This window comes from Copidosoma floridanum, unplaced genomic scaffold (genome assembly GCF_036245765.1).
Source record: "Copidosoma floridanum isolate Cflo_tuat_1 unplaced genomic scaffold, Cflo_Japanese_pri ptg000013l, whole genome shotgun sequence".
NCBI lineage: Eukaryota > Metazoa > Arthropoda > Insecta > Hymenoptera > Encyrtidae > Copidosoma > Copidosoma floridanum.
Window position 1 is genome coordinate 25567564 of NW_028321890.1, and position 10311 is coordinate 25577874.

The 10311-nt window shown below is 32.4% G+C and overlaps 3 protein-coding genes across 5 annotated transcripts; 1 reads left to right on the top strand and 2 right to left on the bottom strand.

Moving 5' to 3' along the window:
• Positions 1-687: 687 nt before the first annotated feature.
• Positions 688-2098, bottom strand: LOC106647329 (putative odorant-binding protein A10). The gene is made up of 2 exons (XM_014363659.2): positions 1740-2098; positions 688-1162 (listed from the first exon to the last, which is right to left on the bottom strand). The coding sequence occupies exons 1-2, from the start codon at positions 1912-1914 to the stop codon at positions 1017-1019; spliced, it is 321 nt and encodes a 106-aa protein (XP_014219145.1). The 5' UTR covers positions 1915-2098; the 3' UTR covers positions 688-1016.
• Positions 2099-5721: 3623 nt separating this feature from the next.
• Positions 5722-7509, top strand: Zpr1 (zinc finger protein Zpr1). 3 transcript variants are annotated; one of them, XM_089591263.1, is made up of 5 exons: positions 5722-5752; positions 5877-6069; positions 6141-6393; positions 6470-6889; positions 6960-7509. In XM_089591263.1, the coding sequence occupies exons 2-5, from the start codon at positions 5959-5961 to the stop codon at positions 7493-7495; spliced, it is 1320 nt and encodes a 439-aa protein (XP_089447389.1). In that variant the 5' UTR covers positions 5722-5752; positions 5877-5958; the 3' UTR covers positions 7496-7509. The 3 variants fall into 3 exon arrangements, with proteins under 3 accessions (XP_089447389.1, XP_014219188.2, XP_089447388.1); XM_014363702.2 differs by lacking the exon at positions 5722-5752 and adding an exon at positions 5765-5815; XM_089591262.1 differs by lacking the exon at positions 5722-5752 and having other exon boundaries at positions 5826-6069.
• An 80-nt stretch (positions 7510-7589) lies between these two features.
• LOC106647272 (dynein axonemal light chain 1) lies at positions 7590-8059 on the bottom strand. The gene is made up of 2 exons (XM_089590765.1): positions 7692-8059; positions 7590-7623 (listed from the first exon to the last, which is right to left on the bottom strand). The coding sequence occupies exons 1-2, from the start codon at positions 8057-8059 to the stop codon at positions 7590-7592; spliced, it is 402 nt and encodes a 133-aa protein (XP_089446891.1).
• Positions 8060-10311: the final 2252 nt, after the last annotated feature.

Consider the following 10311-nt stretch of genomic DNA (forward strand, 5'->3'; position numbering starts at 1 on the left):
AGATAGGAAGTAGTTTTTTTGCTCGACTCTAAATTTTTTATGAATAAATTATTAACACTGTAAATAATCGTTGTACAATTTTTACCCAACAACACGTTTTGTGGAGATATTTAAACTCTGGAAAAAGCAATTTTCTTTATCTATACGTGGACTTTGGTTGCAGTAAATCTTGCTAATCGTCTCAATCTAGTGTGGATTGTTTAAAATGTGCTTAGCTTTATGTACTGCTAAGCAAAAGTCGAATGGCGAGTAGAACACGATAATCTGTACACTCAATTTTATGGCCTATTCGAAATGATTTTTTTTTTTTAACTTTCTCAATAAGGAAAATCCACGAGCGCAATAAAATAAGATGTGTGTAACATAATTATAAATCCAATATAGCGATCGTCACAAAATTGGGAATTATATATGTCACTCCGTAACTCTCTTTTAATATTGGGATTGCTTAAATAAAATTACGTGACTAGTAGAACATGTTTACATGATAAGTATGAGGGAATATTATTTTAACGAGTTTCATAGATTTATAAACAAATTAAGAGCTTTTAAAAGGCTTCTGACAATTGGCAATAAAGTAGAAAAATAAATTTTTCAGCTTGTTTTAAGGTTAAAGAATACTTATATTTTTTTCTTTTCTTAATTTTTACGATTAACGAAAGAGAGAAAAAGAAAATAATTATAATTATATTTAACTCTTTTAGTGAAAATTAATTATTTTAAATCACTTTAGCATTGTAGCCATCATCTGTCTACAATTGTCGCATATTACTATAACAATTTCGTTAATTACGATATTTATTACCCCACAAGTATTAATAGCTTGATTATTAAACGTGTAAGCATATTTGCGGTCAAAGATTGTAATGTTTAATAAAATGGTCAAAACATCAATTACTGGGGTACACACTTTTTTTTTATGCTCTACATATAAGTATATACGTGCCGCGTTCACCGATGTGATTCATCAATATACGTCATAATATCATAGCTTGTTTTCTTTGGGTGTCCGATTTTTAGGCTGATCTGGAATACATTTTTTTAATCGCCTGAAACTCGTTCGGATAGTGCTGCTTCATGAAACTGGCGATTTGGTTGGCTTGCTGTCGCTGCTGGGGCGAGCAACGTCGACAATCGTTGTTTATGAGCTCCGGTAGCATTCCTGTTGGATGTTTTATTTATTTTATTTCTTAATTCTCTTGGAACGTTGGTTGTAAGCTTAAACGCAAAATAATGGCAAAACCTATATTTATGCACCAATATTTACATCTTTACCGAAAAATTAATTTTATTCTTTCTCAGATGGTTCTAATCAAAATTCACAATCATTGTTCATATTGATTCATGCGTGAAAATTAATTTACGCGCTCAAAATCCCCAAAGCCTTATTAAGATTAATCCGAAAAATGGCCACGATACGTTTTAATCTCGACAAAAACAAAATAAAAATCTACTCACCCGCGGTTCGCTTAAGATCAATAAAAAAACTAATCGTAAATACCAAAAATTATTCCTTGCAACTACAAAACTCATAGCAAATGATTTTATTCGTGTATAGTAATATTTTATCATTGGAATTCCCAAAAATGTACATAGGGCATCTCAAAGCTGTAGAAATCTTGTTAAGTTAATAAAAAAAAAAAAAAAAAAAAAAAAGAAAAGATATTCACATCGACCTGTAAGTACATACGCCACCAACTGACATTCAAACCTTTAATATGAAAAAAATGCACTCTTACTCTGGAGCATCCTGCCAATGACATCGCAAGGCCCTGTCTTGAGGACGCACCGCAGCTCCCGATCGACGATCTGATTGTTCTGCAGCAGATTCGTGATATCCTGAGCACCTGCAGTGGCCAAAATCACCAAGAGCACCAGCGCCAGCAGAGCAGACGTCGTATTCCTCGTCGCCATGATTTTATACGTCTTCCTTTGTTTTAAGTCGTTCTTTTATTTGGAAAAAAAAAAAAAAAACAGCCCTTCGAAGAAAATGTCAAAACGAATCGGCAACCAAATCGGCACAGGCGGCAATACCGCCGAGTCGGCCAGCCCGAGTTCCTTTTAATGGTCCTAGCGATTGTTCAGCTCTCCCCTCAGCCCCGCGTCATCTAGTATTAACGTCAACTATTCCAATCGCGCTCGTACTTAAGTGTAAATGTTTATAACACGTGCGGCTGTGCACGTGGGTGTATGTATACATGTATATTTGAAATGCTGATTGAGGTTTGAGTATATCTGTGATTTCTCGCTTGTATAATTCGTGTATATTGGCTTTTCCGACTAATTTACAGAAACAATGATTACTTCGTGGATTATCGTTATTTTTTCATTGATTAGATTTGAAATACCCGAGAGAAATTCGCAATGTCTTATTAATTACGTCGTTGTGCAACAAGAAATCATTATGAAAAAAAAAACCGCTTGGTCATTTCATTTTTGCATGAATGGCCATTTATTCCAGCATTGTGTATACGCGCGTGTAGGGCGATTGCAGATAAGCGGTACGCAGTACATGTCAACCAAGAGAGTAATATGTTTTTGGAAAGACATTCTGGATTGTTGCGGATTTTCTTTGCAGATTTCCGAATTGGAAGTAAGACTTTTAAATAATTTGGAGAGCTACAACGAAAATAAACAGTTAAGTAACAGAACGTGTCAAGCTCATATTACGTCTGTTACTCTAAATTTTTACGTGTTGTCGAATTGTTGCTATACACGTGCAATATAATTTATATTTTTGATGACAGTAAGTACAATGTTGAGAAATTTTTTTAATTTTTACGTTTCAGAGTTTGATGTCAAATTTCCAATAAAGGGAAATTTTGTAACCCTAACAGCATAAGAAAACAATGATACTTCTTGAAAGAGTCTATAGAAAAAATTTCCTAACAATTTTTTAGTCATATTTTTGAAATGACTCATCTCAGGTTATGCCATGTATTCCAAGTATCAGCCTTACGATTATTAGCCGAACTAGTGTAATTTTCTTTTTTAATTTAGAAACGATTGAATGGCTGGGATAAAAAATTTTAGCAAAGTTGTGTCGAGTGTATATTCACGTGTACATATTTTTATAGTATACATTTATTCAACAATATTTGATAGAAAAGGTAGCACAAAAAATTTCATAACATATGTTTAATGTATTATTGATTGTTCAGGCTTAATTTTTAAACTGCAACACATTTTTATACACAACGCGATAAAAGAACCGAGAGCCTGCTGCTTACAGCTGTTCCACAACAGCTGTACGGAAAAGTTGTTTCCCAATTAAGTATATTTCAAATAATCATTAGAAGTCCGATAATCTCATTATGACATTATATACCCTATATTCGGATGAACGATCCAATATATAATCCTTTAATACTATACTGGCTGTGGCTGTATTCCACGAATGCTGCCAGCAGTTAAATTACGTATGCCGTGGTACCGCCGCATGGTTACAGCCTCTGATTGTATGATTCTGGTAAAGAGAGCACGGTATAAAATATACGTGAAGTTATGTAAGTAATTATAGTAATCACTTCTGAGTAATGCCATATGGTCGATTTTATTAAACCATATAAGTAGAATATCTATACTTTAGAGATAAAATTTCGGGTAAAAGATAAATTGTAAACTTGCCGCAAACAGCACAGACAACGTTTGTTATATATTTTGTATCTTCAAGATCAGTTGCGGCTGGTTTATAATTGACAAAATGGCTCTACTATGAATAGTAATGATTATTTGGATCAGCGCCATCTAGCGTTGGGGATTTTTGAACTAAAAAGTGGCCCTAAACTTTTGGCCCACAGCATTAGCGCTTACAGCCATTTAGCCAATTATAAACCAGCCGCAACTCATCTTGTAGCTATAAAATAAAAAAATAACGGTACATGTGTTTTTGGCGGCAAGTTAACAATCTATCTTATACACGAAAATTTATCTTCAAAAATAGAAATACATAAAAAGCCAATTTTTGGTAGAAAATAGATTGTTAACTTGCCGCCAAAAACACATGTATTGTTATTTTTTTATTTTATAGCTACAAAATAAGTTGCGGCTGGTTTATAACTGATTAAGTGGCTCTATAGGGCTAAACTGCCTAAAGCTCTCCTTCAGAATTTCAGAAGCAATTTTTGGCCAAAAAAATCACAACCGCTAGATGGCGCTGATCCAAATAATTATTACTAATACTTATAGTAGAGCCATTTAGTCAATTACAAACCAGCCGCAACTGATTGCATAGACATAAAATATAAAACAAACGTTGTCTGTGCTATTTGCGGCAAGTTTACAACTTATTTTTTACTTAAAAATCGACCTATTAAAGTATAAATATTCTACTCATCTCATATGGCTCATAAAATCAACCATTTTTACAAAATCACAATACTTTAGACCTTTCATCATTAACTCATTGAAGCACAGCCCTTTAACTTAATAGTTTCAATAAACAGTAAACTTATATAACATGTCCATAGCAAAATTTGTGTTACAGAAATCTTGAATAACAATCAAACAAATACGCAAATTAATTAGTCTAAAAGAGACAACTGAAAAAATAGGCCTAAGTATGAAAGAAGTACAGTCACACTATGAGTCTCCTAAGATTTGATTTTAGAGTCTACAAGAGACAACTAAAAAAAAAAAGGCCTAAGTATGGAAGGAGCACAGCCACACGAAGAGTCTCCTAAGAATGGAGCATTGGATCTCACTAAATAAAAAATACATTTATTACAGAGAAGTAAATTGTAAGTATTATAAATAAACAAAAAACCCAACTTTATCTAATTAAGTAAGATCCAATGCCCCATTCTTAGGAGACTCATAGTGTGACTGTACTTCTTTCATACTTAGGCCTATTTTTTCAGTTGTCTCTTCTAGACTAATTAATTTACGTATTTGTTTGATCGTTATTCAAGATTTCTGTAACACAAATTTTGCTATGGACATGTTATATAAGTTTACTGTTTATTGGAACTATTAAGTTAAAGGGCTGTGCTTCAATGAGTTAATGATAAAAGGTCTAAAGTGTTGTGATTTTGTAAAAATGGTTGATTTTATAAGCCATATGAGATGAGTAGAATATTTATACTTTAACAGGTCAATTTTCAAGTAAAAAATAAGTTGTAAACTTGCCGCAAATAGCGCAGACAACGTTTGTTTTATATTTTGTGTCTATGCGATCAGTTGCGGCTGGTTTGTAATTGACTAAATGGCTCTACTATAAGTATTAGTAATAATTATTTGGATCAGCGCCATCTAGCGGTATTTTTTTTTCGCCAAAAGTGGCCTCTAAAATTCTGAGTTGGTGCTTTAGCGCTTAGAGCCATTTAATTAGTTATAAACCAGCCGCAACTTATCTTGTAGCTATAAAATAAAAAAATAACAATACATGTGTTTTTGGCGGCAAGTTAACAATCTATTTTCTACCAAAAATTGGCTTTATATGTATTTCTATTTTTGAAGATAAATTTTCGTGTAAAAGATAGATTGTTAACTTGCCGCCAAAAACACATATATCGTTATTTTTTCATTTTAAAGCTACAAAATAAGTTGCGGCTGGTTTATAATTGGTTGAATGGCTCTAAGCGCTAATGCTGTGGGTAAAAAGTTTAGGGCCACTTTTTAGTTCAGAAATCCTCAACGCTAGATGGCGCTGATCGTGACAGCCCGGTGCCCCGGTGCTTTAAAATTTTTGGAGCAAATTTCGCTCTCATAATAATAATATGATTAGCTGCATGATGAGCTGCATTTAACAAAAGTAAGCCATACCTACCTACTTTAATAACGGGCGTTAATAGTTTGTTTATAAATTTTGAAAACTGTAAGTCAAATGAAAGTGTATAAATTAAGTTTATATATCTATACCTGTGCTTATCATACAGATATCAAAATTGAAGGGTTTTCTTGCGTATAAAAAATTACTATTGTCGTACGTCACGCCAGTCATATTATAACCTCGACACGATGTCCATGGAAAATAACGGCGTGAAACCGATATTTCGCGAATTAAAAGCAGATGATCCTGAACCAGAAACTACCGCAATCGAAAGTCTGTGTATGAACTGCGCAAAAAATGTACGTACACGTCGTTTGGAAAATTTTTTGCAGAACGTATTGTTTACGTATATTTTCCAATGTACTTGCAGGGTGTCACAAGAATATTTCTCACTAAAATTCCTTTTTACAAGGATATTATGTTAATGTCATTCGAGTGTAAACATTGTGGTTACCAGAACAACGAGGTACAGAATGCAGGCAAAATTGAAGAAAAAGGTGTCAAAATCACACTAACGATTGCCTCAAAAGCCGATTTGAATCGACAAATTGTGAAATCTGACTATACCAGTGTTTGCATACCACATTTGGACTTTGAAATACCTTCTCAATCTCAAAAAGGAGGTAAGATTATAATTTTTTTTTTTGGTTAAAACTAATAACTGGTACAAATTGAATAAATGATATATACAATGGGTAGAAGTGACCACAGTGGAAGGTATCATTGACCGTAGTATTGCTGGGTTGGAACAAGATCAAGATAGGCGTAGAGTTGAAGTTTCAGAAACTGCTGAACAGATAGACCAGTTTATAAATAAATTGAAGGCACTTAAAGAGGTTGAAGAAACGTATACGATAATTTTTGAGGATGTATCTGGTAATACAAGTGTTCAAAATCCAAGAGCACCTCAAAAAGATGAAGGGTGCAAGGTGCACTATTTTAAAAGAACAACACAACAGAATCACATCTTGGGCATTTATGAGGAAAATGAAGATACACTTTTGCAGCCAATTAACGAGGAGGAGTATTCTTTGGAAGAAATCGAGGGAGAAGTTATGACTTTCCCGACAAATTGTCCAGAATGTAACAGTCCTTGTCAAACAAATATGAAAATGACTAGTGGGTATATTTTTTATTTCTTTAGTTCTCGGTTTCTTTTAAAAATGCTAACATTGAATATCATCCACAGAAATTCCTTACTTTAAGGAAGTGGTCATCATGGCGACAGTTTGCGATGTTTGTGGACACAAAACCAATGAGGTGAAGAGTGGTAGTGGCATTGAACCACAAGGTGTTAAAATAGAAATCACAGTAACTGGCAAAGAAGATTTTAGCAGAGATCTGTTGAAATCCGAGACCTGTTACATGAAAGTGCCTGAACTAGATTTGGAAGTGGGGCCAACGACGTTAGGTGGACGTTTTAGCACAGTCGAAGGAATCATAAGTGCAGTCAGAGATCAGCTAGCCAATTCAACTGCCTTGACAGGAGACAGTGTTGACCCAGAAATAGCTACAAAGATGAAAAACTTCATTGACCAACTTGATCAAATTTTACAAGGAAAAAAGCAGGTTACTCTGGTTCTTGATGATCCAGCTGGAAATAGTTATATACAGAGTTTGGCCGATAATGGAACTGATGACAGATTGAAAATAACGAAATACGAGCGTACTTTTGAACAGAACGACGAACTTGGACTTAATGACATGAAAGTTGAGAATTATTAGAGTTTACCGTTATATTGTACTATTTTTATAAATATTTTCAAAAGTTTATGACGTGTTTTTTATTTACTGTTTATTTTTATAATTTATGAAAATTCTAAATTTTGTCGTCGTCTTCATCCGCTGAGACCCTAAAAATGAGTATCATCATTAAGTTAAAATTAAAAATAAAAAACCTAAAAAAATTTTTAATACTCACACAACAGGGACAGAATCTAATTTTTTTAAGTTAGGCAGTTTTTTCGTAGCGCTAGTACGCCAAACGTCTGGATCCATGTTTTCACACAAAGGATTATTAACAAAGAGTAAATCTTGCAAATTAGGTATTTCTTGCAATCTATTGAATTCTGACCAATCTTTGACTAAATTATTTCCCATGTACAGCACTTTCAAAGCTTTCAGTGCGCTCACACCTTTAATTTTTTCGATCAAGTTGTAAGAAATCCAAAGCTCTTCCAAGTGATCACCAACGGCCTCCAATCCAGAAAATGTTTTTATGTTATTTCGGCTCAGTGATAAGATCTTCAAATTTTTCAAAGCATTTATGCCGGATATTTTCTCAATCATGTTCGTTGACAATGATAACTTCCTAGTTAAGAAAGAGAAAACTTATAAAACGTATATTTATTAAGCATAACATATTTCGAAGTAAAATTGGATCATCTGTTAACTCGACTTTTTCCAAGGTTGATAAACTGTTGTCCATTTTTTCAATTGGTAGCCACTGAAAGCTTAAAATGATTTCTTTTTCTTCCCTCGCGGGTTTTCCATTTTTTTCTTCCCATTTTTGGATTGCTTCTTTGCAAGTAGTTGGTTTAGCCTAAAATTTAGTTTTTTTGCTTTGAAGTATTAACAATCCTAATTTGTCAAAATGAGTGATTTATTTACCATATCTAGTGTTTAAGAAAATAAAACTACAACGTATGAAAAAAGTATAAGAAAAAATAATAGAGTTGAAAAAATCCTGGATTAGTTTTTGAAAAATTTGACGTCTGCTTTATGTTTAAATCAGCACAATGTTTTTTGACGCAGATGTTTTTCAATTGTTTTTTTTTTTTTTTTTTTTTTTTTTTTTCTGTTAAAATTAAGTAAATGTACGAGTCAAGTAAAATAAAAAAATTTGAATAACAACTACAAAATAATGAAATAGACATATTTATCTAAAGTGATAAAAAATTGACATGCAATGGGATTTTTATTTTAATTCTTCGTAATGTTTATTCAACAAATTACAAACAGAAACTGTATTTTTTTTCGGTTCTGTAATGTCTTAATACTGCAGTCTTATGCATGTACAAAAGAAAAATTACAGTGTTTAAAACGTTGCTTTCTCTTTTATTGTTTTCTTCAAACGCTATGTGCATCATGTAAACGTTTCACAAGAGTATTTGCACGCCCAGCATCGATCAAAATTTTATGTTACAAAAAAAGAAATAAAAGTTGGCCTTAATAATAAAATAATATGAATAGTAGTCAATAATAATAATGTAATATAATCATAGCTATTTATAAATCAACGTCTTCATCGTTACATTTCGTACAAATTCCATGCAAAAGGTCTCTATATCACTACATTTACAGGGGCATTTTAGGATGAAAGGTTCTGTCTAGTTTTTTTTTATTTTCACAATATATATGTGTGTAGGAGATTACTCTATCATAAGTCTACGTACTTTATAACAAAATGTTTGGGTTAAGACTGTATACATATTGCTTATTGCCAAATAATTAAAAAAAGTTATTTTCTCGAGAAGTCTTTACTTTACAGTATTTACAACAGCAGAAATTAACAATTGTATTCGATTAATATTTCATCTTCAATTATTTTATTCTTTTTTTTGGCAAAAATACGAGCAATCTCGTCTTCCCGGTTCAAAACGCAAATACAACTGTTACAAAATCACAGGCGACAATGTGTAAGGGTCCTCTTAATTGTGTTCGAATGTATTAATGTTTTTTTTTTTGAAAGAAGAACTAAAGAATAGAGCAGGTAGTTTGGTTTTATTATTCCTCAATTAAAACTAATTTTTTTTAAGACGATTATTTTTTAATAGCCACAAATACACAATTTAGTCATTATTATAGTCATTATACTCTGATTCACTGTCTCTATGAACAAATTAAGGAACAGTCAATCATTTATAAGGAGTGATCGAACACAGATATATGCTTTTATGAAGATGATGATTCCTCCAGCTTATTTGTATTTGCAAGTCTTTGATTATGTTTCTCGGTAGATTTGAAAAAAGGCGAGTATACGCAATTTTGTAGTCGCAAGACTTTGTTTAAGTCGTAAAACCAGTTAAAATAAGATCGTGAAATTTCGATTTTTAGTTTTACCATTTCTTTCCGCTTATACGCTGTAATTTCAACTTAACGTAACTACAAATAATAAATTTTTAGCAAACAATCACGAAAAAATTAATATTCAAAATTTTTCATACCCAGATTCAATTCAAAATATTATCGTTTTTTTTTTAAAGTCTATTATTCTTACTTCAGTTTTAACAATATGTACCTATTTGTAATATTAACAAAACAGCCTGCCAGCAGCGCAAATCTTTTTGGCCATAACAATTTCTCGCAAGACATTTTTCAATACAGTACGCTAAAGCGAGCCTTTTTAATCCTCCGAAAATCTAATCAGAAATTTCTGATAAAAATTTATAATTATTATTTAAGCTGTCGACGGAGAAGTGATCCTTACAAGAGAAACAAAACTCTCGCAGATGACAACAAGCACTTTTATTTTATACACACGGAGGCACAACGGATATAACGTTTATTACAAAGTTTACCGCTTGGTTACAATTTTCTTA

Excerpts from the sequence above, each read along its gene's own strand:
- LOC106647329 (XM_014363659.2), bottom strand. The coding sequence starts at position 1,914 with ATGGCGACGAGGAATACGACGTCTGCTCTGCTGGCGCTGGTGCTCTTG. Across the intron at positions 1,163-1,739 it reads CATTGGCAGGATGCTCCAGA|GAATGCTACCGGAGCTCATA; the intron begins GTAAGAGTGCAT and ends AACATCCAACAG.
- Zpr1 (XM_089591263.1), top strand. The coding sequence starts at position 5,959 with ATGTCCATGGAAAATAACGGCGTGAAACCGATATTTCGCGAATTAAAA. Across the intron at positions 6,070-6,140 it reads GTATGAACTGCGCAAAAAAT|GGTGTCACAAGAATATTTCT; the intron begins GTACGTACACGT and ends ATGTACTTGCAG. Across the intron at positions 6,394-6,469 it reads TTCTCAATCTCAAAAAGGAG|AAGTGACCACAGTGGAAGGT; the intron begins GTAAGATTATAA and ends TACAATGGGTAG.
- LOC106647272 (XM_089590765.1), bottom strand. The coding sequence starts at position 8,059 with ATGATTGAGAAAATATCCGGCATAAATGCTTTGAAAAATTTGAAGATC. Across the intron at positions 7,624-7,691 it reads TTAGATTCTGTCCCTGTTGT|GGTCTCAGCGGATGAAGACG; the intron begins GTGAGTATTAAA and ends ACTCATTTTTAG.